Here is a 21852-nt window from a genome sequence, read left to right on the forward strand (position 1 = left end):
ACGTGTCACTTTTGGAGTCTGCTTGCAAACACGTAACCTCCAGCATTTCTCTGCAGCCTGACACATGCATCTGTCGCCACACACACACACACTTGCACACGCACACACACACACACGCTCACACATGTAATCCCACTAGACACTACAACATGAAAGGGCTCTACTTGCACAGGATCTATATATTAGCAACTGATTTTTTTTTTTTTTTTTGCAATTGATTTTTAAAGATGAGGGTGGGGGAGTTCCCGCTATGGCTCAGCGGTAACAAACCCGACTAGTATCCATGAGGATGAGGGTTCAATCCCTGGCCTCACTCAGTGGGTTAAGGATCCAGCATTGCCATGAGCTATGGTGTGGGTCGCAGACGTGGCTTAGATCTGGCATTGCTGTGACTCTGGTATAGGCCGGCAGCTACAGCTCTGATTCACCCCCTAGCCTGGGAACCTCCATATGCCGAGGGGGGGAGGCCCTAAAAAGACAAAAAAGACAAAAAAAAAATGAGGGTGGGTGTAGGGGGGCAGGGGGAGAATAACCAAAAGAGTTTGAAAACCTTTTATTTGTTTACACATTCTCTAAATTTCAGACAAAAAGATCTACTATGTAGGTTATCAACACTGCTAACCAACCACAGAACGAGATACTAACCACAGCAAGGAAGGGACGGGGCCTCTGACGCAGTCTTTGTGGACGTGCAAGGGCTCCACAGAGGGGCTGGGCTGTCCAGGGGTCTCCAAGATAAAGGCTGCTCGATGATGCTCACCTCAAGTTGGCTACAGGGCTGGACCTCTCCAGGGAGCCACCCCCAGGTCCCAGTCAGGACTGGACAAAGCCTGGCGGGGAGGGAAGATTTCACGACAGCCCTTCCAGCCGGCCCTCTGAGTGAAGCCGTGGGGACTCCGCTTCTGGGCCAGTCCTCGTCCGTGGATCCAGATCCAGATGTGGGCTCTTTCCTACCTGGAGCTTCTCCTGGAGACTCACGGTCCACCCACTCTCTGGGAAGTCACAGCACCCATGTGTCCCCTTGGGATGGCGGGAGACGTGGCCCGGCCCCACCTCCAGCACGGAAACGCTGAGTGATGGCGAAGCATCCCTCAGACAGGGCAGAGACGTCACAGCAGCCTTCACACCAGGAGCCACAAAAGAGTGGGCGCTTGGCACACGGGAGAAAGGAGGATTCCCCAGAGGGCAGAGGGGCAGGAGTGGGGCACGCAGCTACAGACAGAGACGACAACCACAGCACACCTGAAGGGGACGGGGTGGGGGGAGGGAGGGGTGGCTTCTGCTTGTCCATGGCTGGGGTGGCTTTTTAGAGGAGTCAACGGAGATCGCTTCTTCAGACCATTACGCACAACTTCCTAAGTCTGGAGCCCTTCTCTCTCATCGTGAAAACTGTGTCTGCCCAGCGCTGGACACTGTCTGAAGTAAACTGAGCTGCTCGGGGTTGGACCACTCTAAGCTGTCCATCCAGGGGAAGGTAATGCGGTGCTGGATCCCAAGGTCCAGCGGGGAGGGAGTTCAAGGGAGCATCGGAGGAAGATGCTTGTTGGCTAGCATTTCTGTTGCTGGGGGCCAACTCAGCCACTATTTTGTGACTAAGGGTTTCAGAGAGAGTTGAGGCAGGGAGGGTAACAGAGACAGGAGAGCATTTTGGAACCATAGGGATACCCTGTGAAAGCGGCCTCCTCTCTGGTGCCCACAGCTGGAAGCAGGGACCCCGACTTTGCATCTCCTCTGCTCGCCCAGAGATAGAAATGGAGCCCCGACAACTGGAGATCACTGGAACATCTCCAGGGGTTCCCCTTTCTAGCCACAGCCACAAGCAGTCCAGGGACAGAAAATTCCTGAGGCTGCGAGGCACCCAGGGTCTAGTCACCAGCTGGGACAGGCAGCGTGAAAGCTGAACCAACCCCTTCCCAGGCTTCTCACTCTCTGATTCAACCAGAGCCTGCGCTTCCTCCCCCTGCACTGGAACCAGTGTCACCCCCTCCTGGGGGACGTCTTCAGCCTTCCTACTCCAGGGCCAAAAGCCCACCCAGAGGAGCCACGGGGGTCCTATGTGGTGGCAGCCCCACCAAAGTGGCCAGGAGCAGCCTCCCTCTGGGGAGAACCACGCTGGAGTTTTGACCACTAGGAGAAGAACATCAATTTCTTTTGGTTTCCTGGCAGAGATGTTCCATTTCTTGGCTCTCAAGAGGTAATGTAATAGAAACTGGGCTTTAAAAAGGCCCTCAGGCTAAACACATTGGGAAAGGGGGCGCAGACCTGGCTGAAGACTCGTTCTGGCTCTTGCACGATGGACTGTGACGTGGGTGGGACAATCCACTAGGGCTCCGTTGCCTAGCTGGTCCAGTAGGTCAGCATCAGGCTGGGAAGTGGTCTGATCAGGCTGGATCCTCAGCCCAAGAGTGTCCTTGGGTGGAGGTGGAGGGGAGACCATCTCAGAGCTCTGCCCCTGGGCCAGCAGCGTCCACCCTTCGTGCAGCCTGTGGGCTCAGGGTCCAAGGCTGGCTGCCCCGGGATGGTGCAGCCTGTCTGGCCTGGATGAGATCCAAGTCAGATGGGCTTCTGTTCTCCCTCCTGCCAACACAAGGGACTAGTGAAGCTGGGTCAACCGGAAGAGCCTTGCCCACAGGCTCTCAAATGAGTGAGTGGATCAAACCCCAGAATGCATCTTAGGTTCTCAAGCACTTTAAAGCCAGACTCCCAGCCAGGCATCAGGAAAGCTTCATGTCCCTGACTCTCCCAGAGATCACCAGACCACCAGCTGCGAGCCATGTGCTGTCCAGGGAAGGGCTGTCCCCAGAGCCTCCCCCGCAGAGAAGCCAAAGGCTGCTGTAGGCAACTCTGAGCCGACACCTACCCAGCGGTGGATACGTGACTTGCGCCAAGCCCAGGCCCTCAGCTTGAAAGCCAGCTTCTTCGGGGAACAGCTAGAGGCTGGGAAGTGGCTGTGTCATATGCAGAGGAAAGGGGAGCTGAAACAGATGGCCAATTTCTAGTGCTGTCAATGCCGACAATGGCACTCTAGTGGAGCACGTAGCTAGATCTGGCGAGCACCTGGCCAAAGGAGGGCGTAGCAGGTTTACTGAAAATGCCTTTGACATTGGGCCTCCCTCACATGCACCAAGCCAGAAACACCCACGAAGCTGAGACAGCCTGGCTGGGGTCTCCGTAGGAGTCCACCCACCCCCTGCATGAGGCTCCCACCCCGCCACTCCCCGGCTCAGCTTCCTCTAGTGGGGACTGGATGAGACCATCGTGCGTGTCACTTTCTACCTCTGATCATGTCCCATCAGTCACACCTGCCTGCCTGCCACTGCAGCGATCCAAAGGCAGCATCTGGAGGCACAGGCTCAGAGTCCCTGTGGCTGGTGACACACTCCAATTAGGCTGAGGTCAACTGCACTTCTCCCCAACTCCCAGAGGGTGGAAATAAGGGGCCACCTTCGCTGCTCATCTTCTATGAACATGCATTCTAAACAGAGACCCAGATACACATACACCATCCTTGATGGCACCTGACATGTGATCAGGGTGCCTCGGGAGTGTCGTTTTAGGGCTAGAAAGCAGCTTGAAGGCTTCCTGTCTCCAGCGTGTATAGTATCTAGGACACGGCTTGGCACATAGTCCACGCCCCGCCAAATGTTTTAGCCAGTGCCAGCCTGTCCAGCAACCCCTCATGGCAGGCGAGAAGTGTGTTCATTTTCCTCCGGAGGAAAAATGCCCAGAGCGGGTAAACACGACAGATGAGTGGTGGGCAACTAGGACAGACCCCCTCCCTTTCCTGGCCTGAGTCACAAATGGTCCCTAAGCATCTGAGCATTTATTGCCAAAGCCAGACTCTCTGCTTTCCCTAGTGCCCCGTGGACCAGCTCCTGGGTGAGCCGGGATGCTGCCTCCCAAACTCGCCTCTCTCCAGCCACCTGCCCTCGCCTCCTCTGCCCTGGGATAACTCGTCTCTGTCTTCATGCTCTCACTCACACATTAGCTAGCAGTGTTTCTTTCCTTTTTTCTAGTACCTCATTTAGACCTCTTCAGCTACCTGGTGAAAATGTGCAAGGGGTATATTTTATTTTTCTTCTGCACTACTGTTTTTTCCCACCACCAACCCACCCTTCAACATCTAGCATGGCAGGAGGGGAGGGAGGGGAAGGTGACGGAAGGGAAAAGGCAGGAGAAGGAAGAGGAGAGCCAAGCACTCAGTGGGGAATGATCGTGAAAGGGCAAAGTCGACAAAAACCACAACCCAAGTCTACCTATGAAATCTCTGCATCCCTTCAAAAAGCTGAATCAAGACTTTTCCCCCCCAGGTCCTCAATTATCGCCAAACATCTTCCCCAAAGAAGCAGAGGTGAGTCGGGGGAGAGATGGAAAGGTCCTTGCAGCCAATGGCTTTCCCAGGATGAGTTTCCCTTTCCAACTCCCTGCGGCGATGCGGGACTGCAGGTTGGGGGAGCCAGCCTGGAAGGACCACGGGGAAAGGAAGCATCTTGTCTGGCAGCTCCTGGCTACCGGCAGGTTCTCCCTCTCATCCTGGAGCAACACACAAGGTGCACTTTAGCTCCTTAAAGGAGGTGTGTGTGAACGTCTCTGTTCTCATCATCCATACTAATTACATTGATTGGAATTCTAGAGGTGCTGAGAGGCCAGCAAAGGGCTGCGGTGAGTGAGGATAACCTGGAGATGTGAGGGGTTGCGTGTTGAGGGAGAACAGAGGTCCTGGGGCACACACACCCCCATTTCATACATCAATCACCTACCCCCTCAGCCTCGCCACCACAGCAGCTTTTGTTGCCAGACTGGGTTGGTGCCGTCCTGAATGGTCATTTTGCTCGCTGCCTGGGCTAGAGGTCACGGTTAGTAATTATATCTCTGTCGAGGAGGGTTCTGGCTGCCCGCCAGTCCCGGTCCCTGCCTTCCTCTGGCCTGCCCGGGAAATGTCACCATCAGCACAAATACTTCCTTCTCTTGGTGGGGCCAACGAGGGGGGAAGCCTGCAATGACCCTCTTTCAAAGCACTGGAGCGAAGAAAGGGAGGGGGCTGGGAACAAAGGCTGTGACCAGGGGCATTCCTGTGCCCCCTGACCCCCGTTCTGCCCCTCACAGCCTCTGGAGACCCCAGGGAGGTACCTCAGGTCTCGGCCAGCTGAGGAGACACAGCCAGGGTGCCCTCAGAGCCCAGAGAGCATCTTATCCTCCGGGAACCCGCCCACTTCCAAAGCCTTCCCTGCGCACAGGGAGCCCCTGTTCCTTCTGGGAAACCAACTGGACGATGAAGGGGCCCGCCCACACTCTCCCCCTCAGCTTCCCTGGAGTCACTTCCTTGGGTCTCTCTCCCTGGCAGCCTGGGCAGGAAGCAGGGGGACGGTGCCAAGTGGCCAAGCCTCCCTGGGAGCAACTGCTGAGATGCTCAAAGGACGTTCCTATCCTGCAACCAAGGCACCTGGGCAGCACCCGAGAATGTCTTCTCCCATCTTCCTCTCCATCTCCCCCCCATCTTCCCCCTTGTCTTCCCCTCCGTCTTCCCCATCAGGGCCGTGGGCCTGCGGGGGGAGCTGTGCAGGCCCGGGGCAAATGAAGGGATCTGTTGCTTCCCACTCCCTCCCCTACTTTTCCAGGCATCCAGATGAAGCCGGATTAAAAGGAAAACCCAAAGCGCACTTGCGGGGTGGGAGTGAGATTCTGGAATGGGAAACACACCACGGGGACAGGGGACCGGCCAGGCTCCCTTCTGTCTTGGTGTCCCAGCTGTTGGCCTCCTGGGCGTGAGGACCCAGTCTGGGGGACCTCCCAGGCCTGACCCCTCTGGAAGCAGTGCCTGGAAATCCTCTGCTCCCAAGGTTGTGGGCCGGGATCCCGCCCAGGATCTGGTCTGTCCTTTGCTGCAGCCTCTTCCCCCACCAAGCCGCCTCCTTCCATCCAGGCCAGGAGGGACCTCAGCTGCTGGCCTCACTAAGTTGGGACACTTTCTGCAGGGGTGGGAAAATCCACAGAGGACCGACCGGAGACCCTCCTTACCTCCCACCCCTAGCTGCCTGCTTTGTCTCTGAAGTCCCCCAACCCATGGGGAATCAGAGGCCAGGGGGCTCCAGAAAGGAGGAGCTAGCTTGGTGTCCAGCCTGATAAAGGTTGGGCCTTCGGGAGAAAAAAAAAAAGCAGAAACACCATGTTGCTAGGGTTTCAGGCCTGAGGAGGAAAAATGGGTTATAATAACCCTTCCTTCCCCTGCCCTCTAGTTATTTAGTGCAGGAAACCAGGTCTCAGGCCCCCTCCTCAAGGGCCTTCCCTCTTCTCGTCACTTTGCTTTGCCTGACTCCAAAGACCTTTGATCCTCCCCACTCCGTCCACTCCTCCCTCCGTCCCTCTCCAGGGATGAAAACCCTCCACAGGTGACACGGATGCCCAGCTCTGGGATGGAGGCAGGTGGAGCAGTCAGGGCATCTTCACTGGGAGGGTGGGCATGGCTCTGGCCCAGGGAGATGAGGGCTCCCGGGAAAGGGGACAAGAGCTTCTGAGGGCGTCGGGGAGCAGAGAGGAAAGGAGGCTGCTGCCAGCACCTGCAGACAGGCTGAGGGCTGCCTGGGGGCGGGGGCACGGGGAAGGTGGTCCTCAGGCTCCCCCACTCCACCCACAGACTCAAAGAGCAAACCAGGGGCCCCTCTTCTCTGAGCCTTGAAGCCTAAAGGTACCACCAGTCTTTTTTCAAGAGCACAGGTCTGTCTCCCAAACTTGCCCCCATAGGAAAAGTAATAAGTAATAATAAGCCTCTCTGTCTTCTTTCTTAAAACATCTGCACTTTTCAAAGGAAGAGTCAAAAGGAATCGTACTGAGTTCAAAGCACAAAGACTAAAATGCACCGCGAGTGTAAGTCGAGGGGGTATCATGAGGCCATCACTGTGAAACCCAAAGCCTCCCCCCAACCTAAAACCTGTCCTCTTCCTCGGCTCTGAGGGAATCTGCACACACACACCCCCGCCCTATTCTCCCTCCCCCAGCTCCCTATTTTAACCGTAGCAGAGGTTCCAGACGGGCTGAGCTGAGCCTGGAGAGGCAGCTGCCCCAGGGCAATGACAAGAGCAGGGCACCCTGGGACCTGCTGCCCCCAGCCCAGGGGCTCTGAGTCCCTGGGGAGTTGAGAAGGAAAGCCAGAAGGGGCCCAGTCTCTAATTCCGCAGTATGGTGCCTGCACTGGATTTGCTGCAGGCCCAAAGAGCAGCAGGTCCAAAATGCCTACAGAAAACCAAGGGTTTAACTTCCGGCTTGGATCCTGCAGCTTCACCTCCTCTCTAGTTGGGGAGCCACAACATTGGGGTGGGGCAGAACGAGGGTACCCTGGCTGTTCCCAGGATTTGGGCTGGGAGGCACCAGCTTATTATCTCGGTGTGGTGACCTCTGCACACAATGACTGGAGCTGCCCATGGGGCGCCTTCCCCACCCGGGCCCCATTCAGCAGCATCACTCTAAGCCCTCAGCACCTCTGCTGGATAGAGGCTCATGGATGTGGAAAATGAAGCCCAGGTAGGTTAAGTCATTTGCCCAAGGTCAACCAGCTAGAAAATAGCAGAACTGGGCTTTGAACCAAAGTTTTTAAGTGAATGTTACACGGAACGGAATGACAGCCCTCTCCAGAAGTTAGCCTTCCTCTCTAGGCTGCGCTGATCTTGTAGAAGGTAGTATCTTCATTCTGAAATCCCCAGCCCCAGGGTAAATCCTTCACCTTCCACCACAAACCCAGGCAGTCACTGTGTTCTTGTCACAGCTTGACCTAGGGGCCCTGATCACAGGCTGCCTGGCTCTTAAAACGTTAAACCCCCTTTGGTCAAAATGGAGATTCCAAGAAGTGTCTAACCTTAGCTAATTCACACAAGAGAAGGGGGATAGAAATCATTTGGGGTCCCTACCTGACCAGTGCAGCTCTCCCACAGTTATTGATATAGCGTTATGCTTTTTCAGAGTCCCAGTGTTACTATGGAAAAGACAGGACAAGTCTTATTACCTCCATTTCACAGACAGGCAAACTGAGGTTCCGAGATGTTAAGTGACTTGCCCAAGGTCACGCAGCTACTCGATGGCCGGGGCAAAATGAAAACCCTGACCATCCACATGCACCTTGTGATATTCTGGCTCTTTCTCTGGGGCCCAAATAAAGAGCAATGTGAAGTTGACCAACACCTTCCTTTTTTCAGTACAGAAGGCGATAAAGGTGACCGTCACTTTTGTTTGCTTGCAGTATCCTGCAGGTGCCACCCACAAACTGGCTTTGCTGCCCCCACTTTCCACGTAGAAACTGAGGTCTCTGAGAAGGAAGGGGTCAGGCCCATCCTGCGGGAGTGAAACCAGGAAGGGAACTCTGGGCCTTCCTGATGTCCAGTCCAGAGCCCTGGCCACCCTCACCCCTGCAGGAGGTTACAGCGCCCTCCTTGGCCTGCAAGCTGTCACAGCAGGCACGCCTGGAGAGAGAACAGGACCACCCCATCATCTGCCTTGAGCTGGGGAACAGATGTGCAAATGCTCTAAAGGGGTCTGTCACCTGGAGGGCCACTGTTTTGGTTTCAGATTTGATTTTTTTTTTTTTTAACTTTTAAGCCATTCGTGGCTTTTGATGACTGATGTGAACATTTCGATGACTTTCTTCCTAAAATTAAACCAAAGTGATTTTCAAAACCAATAACCAGCCTTTGAGGACACCCACTTCGGGGTCTGTGGGAAGACAGAGAGCCGGAGCGATCCGTAGGGGAAATCTGTCCTCCGACGAGACCCTCCCAGATAAAGGGGTGATGAGACCACACGGCCACTTCCCAAACCCTCTCTGGGCCTCCAGAATCCCCAACAGGTTCACCAAGCAGCAGGGGAAGGAAGTATCCTGCAATGAAGATGAAAATCCCATCTGCTGGGGCCCTTAAACGAGATCATCACATATGGGTGGAACTCCCTCCACGGGGCCCCTGCAGGAAAGGGACCCCCTTCTCTCACCACGGGTCACCCTGCCAAGGACGGGGGAGATCAGCATGGCTCGGCTCCGTGCCAGGCTGCCCTGGGTCTGCGGGCCAAGAGCAATTAGCCCGGAAGGCGGGCTCTTGGCAAGTCCGAACGCTGCGGCCGGACAGGAGGGGCCCAAGTGGCCGGAGCCTCCGGGCCTCCAGGGGCTTCTTCAGGAGCCGAAGGACAGAAATAACCCGGGTCTTTGTTGTAAGCAGCCGGCCACGGAGATGGAGCTGATTTCAGGGAAGCCGAGCATGCGCCAGGGTCCCGCTCACCGAGACCTGCCCTTTGGGCAAATGAGTTTTCCAGAAACGTGTCAGTTATTGTGTGTCGCTGCTGTGGCCCCTGCCGCAGAGAGGCAAAGGCAACCCGGTCTGCTCCAGCCCCCGGGGCTGACTTCTAACACAGACTTCCTGGAACAGCTCTTTCTTCTCGAAACACTCGTTCAAAAGGAGAGTTTGGCATCTAGTGGGGAGCGTAGGAGACCAGGGCAGCCCTCGGGCTGAGGGTTCTGTGTGACTCTCATCCTGGTCATAAGCTATCACATCACCCCAGTTCTTTGTCGAGGGGACCCTCCTTTCTCCCCGATCCTGAAATTTCCAGAATCAGTTCTCAGTGGGCAATGACACACACACACACACACACACGATGCAGAGGGAAGGAATTACTCGGGAAAGGAATTCGCAGTGTCACATCAATACTGCAGAGTTTCTCAGCGGCCGTGCTTGGTACCGTCATCCAGACTCTTGACCTGGCAGCCCTTTCACTCACCTTCCTGGTTCCTGAGTCCCAGTCGGGGAAGCTCCAGACCCAGGCTGAGTGGAAGGCTGAGTTTTGGCGTCTTCCTCTGCCACAGGCTCCCTCTCCTCTCCTCAAGGAGGCCCCAGCTCCAAGGGGCTGGTCCCTGGCAAAGCTGCACGATGGACAGCAAATACTGACCGGCTCCAGCGGGGCCTCTGAATTATCTCAACATTTCTACCTGCCCCTCCCTGCTGCCCCCTCCCTCCCCAGCCCCATCCAGAGACCACCAGGCTGTGGACACCCCTGGACATCCAAGGGGGGCCCAAAAAGCAGCTCTTCCTCTTCACAGAGACCAAGGAGCAAGGAAGGATTTCAGGGCTCCTTCGTCTAGATGGCCTCCGGGCTCCGAGTCTAGAAGTTTCCAGGGAGGCTTGTAATAAATAAAAACTTCTCCACAGCCCTTTGCTCCTGGGCTGAGTTCAGGATGAAGAGACTAAGCTGGGGGCAGGGAGGCTGGGCGAAGATATCTCGGAACACAATAGATAGAAACACCAAACTGCACATGAGGGACAGATGGGTCGTCACAGGGTGCCCAGTGGTTCTTTGCGACGGGGACCAGTGCGAGCAACGCAGGGCTGGGGTGAGGGCGAGGGGCCTCCATGGGGCTGCGGCTGGGCTCGTTCTTCGAAAGTTTCCCATCTTTCTGGCAGAAACAAGGGGGTGCTGGCTGAGTACGGAGACCCGTGTGTAGGAGGTGAGCGGACCCCTCACCCTCTTGCTTCCATGTGTCCACGCCCTCTGTGGTCACTGATGTTCCTAACAGTTGGTCTGTCTGGATATATGGGAGTAGGGGCTCGATCTGGTTTGAACCGGGCTCAGGTTCAGCCTCTCCGGCAGCAAGTCACATCCCGTGACCTGGGGCCCTAGGCCTGGCAGCCGAAGGCCGAGGCTTTTTCTTTGAGCAGTTCCCAGCATAAGTGGCAGCTCCAGCTCCCTGTAAGAAACGAGATGGTGTTACTGGCTGCCCCTCTCCAACCCCTGGGCCCTAAACCCTTTGCAAGCCCTCTTTTATTGGACTTGCATGATTCAGAGAGGAGGCCCAGGCCTGAAAACGTTCTGAAGTCTGTCCCTCAGCTGAGAAAACAGTAAGTGCTCGGAGATGGTCAGCTGACTGCTGGAAGGACCAGCCCTCTTGGCTGTGCCTTTTAACCAGCATCCCTGGGTCTCCCCTTTCCCCTAGAAGCTCACACCTCCCCTCATCTCAGCCGTATGTCTGGGAATCATCTCTCTGGCCCTCAAGTTGAAATCTCTGGTTGAAGCTGTGCCTCAGTTTCTTCATCTGTAGCATGGTAGTGGTCGCACTGACCTCGTAGGGTTGTGATGATTAAATGAGACAAGACATGTCAAGCCCTTAGCACGAGGCCTGCACAGTAGCGAGGGCTCGGTAAGTGGTGGAAGTAGCTGTTGTTTTTGTCAACCCCATCATCCTTACCTTCTGGGGGTTCAGCCACTGGAGGATTTAAACAGTACATGTGATAGCCGCGGTCACAGTCATCGCAGAAGAGCAGCTGGTCCTAGTGGAACGCACAGAAGGTGGAGAGGAGGAAAGACTGAGTTATTCAGAACCAACATCTGCCCACGCCTCCAGCCATATTTTCATCATCCATCTTCCAGGCCCCATTTGGGGTCGTCACTGTCCCCTGAACATGCTTTGTGCTTTGCCCACATCTGGAATCCCCCCTCTATCTCCCGAACTATACGCATCCTACCCCCACATAAGAGTTCTCAAATCATAGCTCCTCCAAGAAGCCCTCCCAGAGCACCATTGCACAACCAAGCTTAAAGGGATCCCTTGTCCTTCTGAACCCTCATAGCCAATGACTCAGCCTCCATTAAGAGTGGAAAACTAATTTTACACCTTTCTGTATTACCCAGGGTGATTGCCTAGCACACAGAAAGTCCCCTCATTTTTTTTTGGTCTTTTTGCCTTTTCTAGGGCCTCTCCTGCGGCATATGGAGGTTCCCAGGCTAGGGGTCTAATCGGAGCTGTAGCCACCGGCCTATGCCAGAGCCACAGCAATGCTGGATCCAAGCCGCATCTCAGATCTACACCACAGCTCATGGCAACGCCGGGTCCTCAACCCACTGAGCAAGGCCAGGGACCGAACCTGCAACCTCAAGGTTCCTAGTCAGATTCGTAAAACACTGAGCCACGATGGGAACTCCAGAAAGTACTTTAAATGTTCGCAGATTTTAACCAAATTCCTCTGAACCTCACTCTTTCCCTTTGTGAGATGGGCAACAACTGTGCTTAAAGGTGACATCTGTGGCACCTCAGGACTTTTCCAGGGTTTCCTTATGTGGATGCAGAGAAAGACATGGAATGCGATGCCACCTTTCAGCTCCCCAAAGCCTCCTGAGGGCCTGGAGGCTGAAGCCCAGATGAGAACTGGACACTCCTGCTGAGCTGTGGTTAACCCCCAAGGGCAAGGTTGGTACCTTTGTTCCTGCAGTTCTCTCTGCCTGGAGGCTCTCTCAATCCCCGACTCCTCTTCTGGATCATTCACCATTCACCGTTCAAACCTTCGAACACTTCCCTTCCACAAAGACTTCACTAAGCTACCTCAAGTGGAAGTCCTCCCTCCCTTGCTGCAGTCTCATACTTTCTCTTTCTTGTGACATTTAATGGCACTTTCCTTTATGCTACAAAGCCTGGGATGTGTCAGACACCTACACACAGTCCATCTGGAACATGCCTCTCTTGTCCACTCCTGTATGAATTGCAAGTTCCTTGGGGCAGACTGTGTCTTACCCAGCTCTGCATCTCCTTCAGAACTCCCTTGTACATCTACTACTCAGTAGGTGTTTGTGATCTGTCTCCATTCTCCAGGTTCAGCCCTGTTCTATTCAGTGATCTCTGGACCTGCTTGGATGGCTTATGAGATGTCTGCAAAGTTAAGTTTTGTATCATATCTGGAGTTTCCATTATGGCTCAGTGGTTAATGAATCAGACTAGGAAACATGAGGTTGTGGGTTTGATCCCTGGCCTCGCTCAGTGGGTTAAAGATCCGGCGTTGCCATGAGCTGTGGTATAGGTCGCAGATGTGGCTCAGATCCCGAGCTGCTATGGCTGTGGCATAGGCCGGTGGCTACAGCTCCGATTGGACCCCTAGCCTGGGAACCTCCATATGCCTCAGGTGCAGCCCAAAAAAGGACAAAAAAAAAAAAAAGTTTTGTATCAAATCTCACTTTGGCTTACACAAGTGGAGAGATCCTGGATAAAGCAGATATAGAGGTCGGAAACCCCCTGAGCAAACAATGAGGCAGGGGAGATCATGAAAGACTTTTTTTTTAATCATACTAAGACCTTTCAGTAGGACAATAGGAAGCTTTCGAAGCGTTAGCCACATAGGAGTGGCATGGTCAGACTTGCAATTTAGAAAGATCTCACTAGCTCTTGGGTAAGAAGACACACACAAGTGGAGAGAGATTGGTTCTTGAGGCCAGAAGACCACTTAGGAGGTCTTACCCTAGTCATCCGAGTAAGAGATGATGGTGGCTGAACTAGGGTGGTGGCATGGGGGAAAGAAAAGAGTCTTGTTCCCATTTAAGAATCATTAATTATTGTATGTATGACCAATTCACTTGTAACTAAAGCAATATTGTAAATCAACTATACTCTAATAAAATCAAATTTAAAAAATTTAAGGCATTAATTAAATATAGTGATAAGGAAGTAATCAAGGTGTTCTAAGATTGTGGCTTGGTCAGCAAGCCGGATGATGTAGCCATCCACTGAGACACGGGCAGAGGAGCAGACCTGTGGGAGGCAGAGGCAACCTCAGCTACACCCATGTTCTGCAGATCTAAGGTAAGGATGCCCTGGATGATAAGGGTGAGCCGAGGATGTCCTGGAGGTAGCAGGAGATCAGGGAAAAAGCCTGAGCATTGGTGATTACATGGCAGTGGAGGTCTTAGAAGAAGCAGCCCAGAGTATGTGAGAGTAGCTGCCTTTGAACCTGTGCTCATGGAAGGGCATTCACGAACGTCTTGAAATTTGACGTACAACTTTGGGCATAGGGACAAATGCGCATTTTTCTGACAAAAGAGTAAATCCATGGCTTTCAATGAATTTTCTGAAAAATCCACCACTGAAAAAAAGCCACGACTCAAAAAAGTTCTAAGAAGCCCAAGAATAGATGCTTAGGGAACACCATTTAAGGGACAGGCAGAGAAAACAGAGACTAAGAAGCAGCAGTCAGAGAAGTGGAATGGTGTGGTTTAATCCAAAAGAGTTACACCATGACTGTCGGAGCTGAAGTAAGCTTTATGACGATATGACTCACGGGTAATGTGAGGAGAAACAAGTTAGGACAGGGAGAGAACACGGGGAGAGACTTGTCAGAAACAGTACTAATGTTTGAAAGATATTGATAACTCCTCCTATAGTGCTGACATGAGAAACAGAACAAGGTAGAATACACCGGATTGGACCTTCCCAAGGGAAACCAGGCATCTGTGGGCTTGAATGCATCTTTCTTGGGTTGATCACTGTCTAGCACCCTATTCTCTTCCATTTCCTTTTCAGGGTAATTACCTGCCCAAACCACCAAGAACTCCCAGCTCAGACAAACTCCCCTGAGAAACACAATTGAAGGACCTCTTCTTACTCCCAAATATTCAAGAACCAAGATGGCTACAGTTCTACTAGAATGGAAATCCCTTTCTAGCTTACGCGGGGTAAATCCCTGGCTGAGTGAGAGAAACCCTATTGCTCAAGCAGCCTCACTCCTTGATTCCTCCCCTAGGGCTCTGCCAAGTCAACAAGAAACTTCTGCATTAACGCTATTCATAAAGCCAAAGACCAGAATCAACCCAAATGTACATCAATAAAGGACTGGTTGAATAAATTAATGAAGAACTATACAGCAGTAGGAAGGAATGAAGATTATGTCTATATATTGCTGTGGAGTAATTCCAGAATATTCAGTGAAAAGGCAAGGCAAAGAAAACATGTATAGCTTTTTACCATTTCCTAAGAAAATGCATTTATTTTCCTGTGGAGTCATATGCACATACATACAATTCTGTTTGAACAAAATGGAAAGAAAATCACAGTTTTTTAAAGATGGTCCTATAAGCAGAGCATGAAAGAAATAGTGATAAAAGCTAGACTTCTTTGAATATACTGTTTATTTTACATACTTGATTCTGGAACCAGGAAATATTTCACATGGTCATAAAACAAAATTCACATAAGAATTGTCATTTAGAAACAAAAGAAAAATGAAACATGCATTAGTTGGTGGCATAACCACACAGAAAGAAACTATTCCAAGTGACTTTAAAACAAGTAGGTTAACTGTACATCCTTAATCAAATATACCTTAGGGACAAAAATAACTGCAAATACGCATACATAAGTATTTTCAGCAATCATATTGTTGCTGTTAATAGCAAGAATTGATATCTTTTTATGTGTATATCAAGTGAGTGATTATGATGGTACTGAGAAGCAAAAATTTTGACATGGTTAAAAGGAAATACAGATGTAAGATTGATGAGGTTAACTAAAAGCCCTATAGTTAGTTCTGGGTCTGAATTGAAAGTATCTGTATAAATTCACAGTGTATTTTATCTTTAAAATAAGCAACACATATATTCTAGCTTTGTCCATTGAAAATGTCCCCAAATAATGACTAATGCAGTAAAAGCTACCCCCCCCCATTACCCATATTATGTCTTCTAAAGACATTGCCCACTAAATGGATCTAGGAGTCCTTGGAGAAATGGCTGATACACATTTCTGGAGCATGAAATGTGTATCTTTACATATTGGAAAGCAAGGAAACTAATAAATACTATTGAGGTCATGTCAAAAGGACTCAGTCCAGCCTGATTATGTTCCCGCTGACCAAATGGGACAATTTTAACTGGAATGGATTGAAACAAATCAGTATGTTTAAATCCTTGAGTTCATACAGCTACTATTAAAAAAAAAAAAAAAACCAATACTTTGTGGAGTTCCCTTCATGGCGCAGCGGTTAATGAATCCAACTAGTATCTATGAGGACGTGGGTTTGATCCCTGGCCTTGCTCAGGGGGTCGGGGATCTGACATTGCCGTGGACTGTGGTATAGGTTGCATACACGGCTCGGATCCCACATTTCTGTGGCTGTGGCATAGGCCGACGGCTGCAGCTCTGATTCAACCCTTAGCCTGGAACCTCCATATGCCACGGGTGTGGGCCTAAAAAGACAAAAAAGAACAAAAAAACCCACTTTGTCACTTTGGTAAGAGGCTAAGGAAACACCTCATTATTATTTAATTTATTATATTGAAATAACTTCAGTCTTAGAGAAAAGTTGCAAAAATTGTGCACACATTTTACTGAGCTTCCCCTAATGCCAGCATCTTACCAGCACCACAGCACAGTCCTGGAAAGCAGGAATTTACATTACCATCAGTGTGATACTCTTGATAAATCTGCAAACCTCATCTCATTTGAATTTAACCAGTTTTCTCCCGTATATCCTTTTCCTCAGGATTCAATCCAGGGTCCTACACTGCATTTAGTTGTTAGGTTTTCTTAGTGTCCTTGGACCTGTGACAATTCCTCGGTTTCTTTGTCTTTCATGACTGTGACACTTTTCAAGAGTCTAGGCCAGTGGTTTAGTAGAATGTCACTCAGCTCAAATTTGTCTAATCTTCTCTCCATAAGAAGATTGAGGCTATGCATTTTTGGTAAAAATACTACATAACAGGGAGTTCCCATTGTGGCTCAGCAAGTTAAAAACCCCACTAGTATCCATGAGGATGTGGGTTCCATCCCTGGCCTTGCTCGGTGGGTTAAGGATCCGGCATTGCCACGAGCTGCGGCGTAGGCCAGCAGCGGCAGCTCTGAATCAACTGGTAGCCTGGGACTTTCATTTGCCGCAGGTGCAGTCCCAAAAAGGAAAAAAAAAAAAAAGAGAGAGAGAGATGCTGAGCCCTTCTCAGTGCATCATATCGGGGGACATGGATACCAGTGTGTCTCATTACTAGTGATGTTACCCTGATCATACTGTTAAGGCAGTGTAATGCCAGCCAGTTTCTCCAGCATAAAATTATGAGTTTTCCTTTGTAATATATTAATAAGTAATCTGGTGGGGGAGACACTTTGAGATCCAGCAAATATTCTGTTTCTCACTATACTTTTGCCCAGTGATTTTAGCATCCATTGATGATTCTTTTTTTTTAATTTATTTTTATTTTATTTTATTTTTTCCATTGATGATTCTTGCTTACAACAACCATAACCACGATGTTCGCCTGTTGGTGATTATTGTCTTCCTTCTACATTTGTCAGTTGGAATTCTGCTTTAAGGAAGAGTTTCCCTCTTCCTCATTCATTCCTTCATTCACTTATTCAATTTTTTAAATATGAATATGTGTTTTGTTCTCTGGGTTATAATCAAATACTATATTATTTACTTTGTTGCTCAAATTGTCCCATTTGGCCATTTGGAGTTCCTTCAAGTTGGTCTTTTAGACATGCTACATCAAATTTTTTTAGCTTTTCCTTACTTTCTAGAACCACAGGATGCTCCAACTAGCTATATTTTCCTAGCTCCATTTGCCTAGCTCTTTTTACTCCCATTCCCACCCACCCCTGTAGATAACCAATCCCCTTAGTTTTTTGTTATCCTTCCTGTGTTTCTTTTACACAAGTAAACAAAGATGTGCATATTTTCTTATGCCTTTCCTATAAGAATGGCAGCATAATTTAGATATTGTTTTCACTTTGCTTTTTTCAGTTAACAGTATATCCTGGAAATCACTCCCTATCAATTCATAAAGATCTGCCTCATTTTTTTTCACAGCTGCACAGCACTTCACTGAGTGGCTATGACATCATTTATTCAACCATTCTGGGCATCAGCATTTAGGTCACATCCAATGTTTTGCAATTATAAGCAATGTCATAAGAACATTATGCATATGTATTTTCATAGAGTTGTGGGTGTATCTCTAGGGTAGATTCCTATAGGTAAGATAACTGAGTCAAAAGATAAGTCAAAAGGTAAGTTGTGTTAGGTATGGCTAAATTTCCCTCTAGACAATGTATAAGCGTGTCAGTGTCCGACAATTTCATCAACAAAATACTTTTTTCTTTTTCCCATTCTGTAAGTAAGAAGTGATATCTCCATTTTGTTTAAATTTGAACTTCTTTCATTTTGAGTGTGTTCCAGCATTTTCCCCCAGATATTTGAGGGTCATTTTTATCTCTTTTGTGAACTATCTCTCATGTCTTCCTCCCATTTTCTATCAGATTTATGGTCCGTTGTCCCTCAAAATTTTTTTTTTTTTAGGGCTGCACCCACGGTGTATGGAGGTTCCTACACCAGGAGTCGAATCGGAGCTGTAGCTGCCAGCCTACACCATAGCCACAGCAATGTGGGATCTGAGCCATGTCTGCAACCTACACTACAGCTCACAGTAATGCTGGATCCTTAACCCACTGAGCGAGGCAAGGGATCAAACCTGCAACCTCATGGTTACTAGTCAGATTGTTTCCGCTGCACCACAACAGGAACTCCCATTGTCCCTCAAATTTTAAGAGCTCTTCATATATTAAAATCACCACCTGGGAGTTCCCGTCGTGGCGCAGTGGTTAACGAATCCGACTAGGAACCATGAGGTTGCGGGTTCAGTCCCTGCCCTTGCTCAGTGGGTTAACGATCCGGCGTTGCCGTGATCTGTGGTGTAGGTTGCAGACGCGGCTCGGATCCCGCGTTGCTGTGGCTCTGGCGTAGGCCGGTGGCTACAGCTCCGATTCAACCCCTAGCCTGGGAACCTCCACATGCCGCGGGAGCGGCCCAAGAAATAGCAACAACAAAGACAAAAGACAAAAAAAAAAAAAAAAAAAAAATCACCACCTTTATCTGTGGTATATGCTGAAAATATTTTCTCCCATTTTGTCAGTTATCTTTTTACTTTATTGTGGTTTTTACTATGCAAATATTTACGTGGTCATATTTGTCTATATTTTCTTGTATTGCTTCTGAATTTTGAGTCACAGAAAAATTTTCCTTACATTTGGATTAAAGAAGAATTCACCCATATCTTCTTCTAATACTAAAATGGTATTATATTTTATATTTATATCCCCAGTCCATGCAAAGTCTGTTCCTATGTATTACATGAGGCATGGACCAATTTTCTCTTTCCCCCAAGTGGTCATCCCATTGTCCCAGCATTATTCATGAAAATGTCCATTTTTCATCCAATAATTTTAGATGCAACCTTTATCCTGCACTAAATATTTGGATTGACTTAAAGGTTTTCTCTTCCATTACATTGGTCTATTTGTCTAGACTATTTTAATTACACAGGTTCTTTGGTATGTTTTAACTTCTGGTAGGGCTAGTCTCCCTTCACAACTTGTTGTTTTTCAGTGTTTTCTTGGCTATTCTTGCATGTTTGTCTAGTTCCATTAAAAAGCGTGTTGGTGTTTTTATTGGGTTTGAATTAAATTTGTAAATTAACTTAGAAAGGACTGACATCTTTACAATACTGAGCCATTCTATCCAAAAACACACACACAATGTCTTTCCATTTGTTCAAGCCTATTTCTAAGTCTTCTTAGAAGGATTTTATAATTTTCTTCATATAGGTTTTAAATATTTATTGTTAAGTTTATTTCTAAGTATTTTTTATTTGTAGATATTGTAAGTGGAGTGTCTCTACCATAATGTCCTCTAACTGGTTATTATTTGTGCATATGAAAGCTTTTTTTTTTTTTTTTTTTTTTTTTTTTTTGCTTTTTAGGCCCACACCTGCAGCATATGGAGTTTACCAGGCTAGGGGTCCAATTGGAGCTACAGCTGCCAGCCTACACCACAGCCACAGCAACATCAGACCCAAGCCGCATCTGCAACCTATACCACAGCTCACGGCAATGCCGGATCCTTAACCCACTGAGCAAGGCCAGGGATTGAACCCACAACCTCATGGTTCCTAGTTGGATTCGTTTCCTGCTACGCCATGACGGGAACTCCATAAAGCTATTAATTTTCGTCTGCTAATTTATATCCTATGATCTTTGATGTTTGAGTTAGCTTTATTACTGATGCTCTAGAGTTTTCCAGATAAGCTATGTTTATGAAAGAGAAAAATTTTCTACTATCCTTATACTTCTCATTACCTTCTCTTGTCTACTTGCATAGCTGATATCTCTAGAATAATGATGGATAGTAGTAGAGATACTGGGCAACCTTACCTGGTTCCTGACCTTCGGAGAAATGCCTCTAGTATTTCCCCATTAAATAAGATAATGGCTTTAGTTCTAAGGTATAAAAAGTTTATCATGCTAAGAAAGCATCCCACAGTTTCGATTTTCTTGAGTTTTTTTGTCATGAATAACTATTGAAACTATCACCTGATTTTGAAAATCGATAAAGGTTAAGAATGAAGTTTTTATTCTTCCTTTTCTATATGATCTAGACCTGAGGATCACCCAACACAAACCAGAAAAGTTTCTCACTATAGAATCACTCCAGTTAGGAAACAAAGAAGACTTTACGAGTGAGAATATCACCCTTTGCAACCCCTAATTAAATAGTTAATGTAGGCAAAGATCATCAATAGCTACCTTTGCAAAAAGAGAGATACCGGGTATTACGTATGTCCTGAAGAAAGTATACACCACTATTATGAAGTAGTCTGGCTCTGTACATAGATTAGAGACAGAGACAAGAGAGACAGAGAAAAAAGAAGAAATCTGGATCTGGTCAAACCTCTAGCTCCAAGAACCAGCGTACAAGATACAAGAAACAGGAAAATGTCAAACACCACCGTAAGGATGCAGTCAGGAAAATACAGTCATGGAAAACTACTGAACAAGTAAATCGATTTCTTCAAAAATTGAAGAGGAAAAAAAGAGAGAAATGGAGGGAAATCCTATATATTATAAGAAACTTTAAAGATATAATCAAGTAATTGCAGTCTATGGGCCTTATTTGAATCCCAGTTCAAATAAGCAGGCTATAACAAAAACATTTAAAACAACTGAAGATAATTAAGACAGTGTTTAAGACAATGGAAGCAATAGGAATGTTGACTGGGTATTTGATTAATTAAAGAATTATTTTTTTTTAGTCTATGTTAATATTTTTGTTATTTTTATTAAAAGTAAGTCTTTGTCTTTTTGAGATACATATGAAATATTTACAGGTGAAATGATATTATGACCAGGATTACAATATTGTGGAGAAAGAGATGGCTATATTTATGAAACAAGATTTGACATGTATTGATCATTGTTGAAACCAATGATGGGGTACATCAGTTTCATTATTTTCTCTATCTCTGTATATGTTCGCAATTGTCCACAACAAAGAGTGGTTATTTTTTAAATTCTGCATCTATTATACTTAACATTTAGACCAAATGAGATGACACACTCCAGAATGTGGCATAAAGAGCCAAGCACATCCCTACTATAAGCAGTGGGTACCACTGTCAATCACTGAATCCTTGAGTGCTAATAGCCAGCAAGGCAGTCTCTGGCCATCACCTCCTGTACCTCTCTCCACAGGCACAAAGAGTTCCCAAGGTCCCTGTAGTGCGAGGGTCCCAAGGGTCCCAGGGCACAGGTCAAGGCGGAGGCCCCTAGATAAGCCCAGTGATGAGTTTTGCCTTCCTCTCCAATCCTCAAAAGACTCCTAGCTCCTAGGATCTCCCCCTCCCGTGCAGGAAGCCACACACTCACATCATTCTCCGAGGTCCCACAGAGGATGCAGGATTTGCACTCGATGCACTGCCACTTGTAGGTCTTGACGGCCTCGGTCATGTTGAGGGTGAATTGCAGGCAGGTGGGGTGACCTGGAGGAAGCAGAAACGGCAGCATTAGAGCCACAGTATTAAGCCCAACTTGGAGGGAGGGCGGGATAGCACCGGTTGGGAAGCAAACTCAGGACCTGGATGGAGTTGTACACACCTCCTTACCACCACCCACAGTTTCATCAATCAACACCCAAAGAGAGGGCGGGCATTGCCCCTTTTGCTGGGGAGCGATGTCATCCAAGTCCTCTTGCCCTAAGAGCCATGTTCCCCAGGGGTATAACCCGTTGATGAGGACGGAAAGTG

General features: G+C 48.7%; 1 protein-coding gene across 1 annotated transcript in view; it reads right to left on the minus strand.

The window, feature by feature from the left end:
• DPF3 (double PHD fingers 3) overlaps window positions 539–21852 on the minus strand; it is a 279933-nt gene continuing 258619 nt past the window's right edge. Inside the window, exons 9-11 of the mRNA XM_021099467.1 lie at window positions 21476–21588; window positions 11216–11297; window positions 539–10717 (exon numbers count right to left, since the gene is read on the minus strand). Coding sequence (XP_020955126.1) covers window positions 10647–10717; window positions 11216–11297; window positions 21476–21588 — 266 coding nt within the window. The 3' untranslated portion in view covers window positions 539–10646. The remainder of the gene's footprint in view (window positions 10718–11215; window positions 11298–21475; window positions 21589–21852) is intronic.

The sequence above is a fragment of the Sus scrofa genome, chromosome 7, assembly GCF_000003025.6.
Source record: "Sus scrofa isolate TJ Tabasco breed Duroc chromosome 7, Sscrofa11.1, whole genome shotgun sequence".
In the NCBI taxonomy this organism is placed as follows: Eukaryota; Metazoa; Chordata; class Mammalia; order Artiodactyla; family Suidae; genus Sus; species Sus scrofa.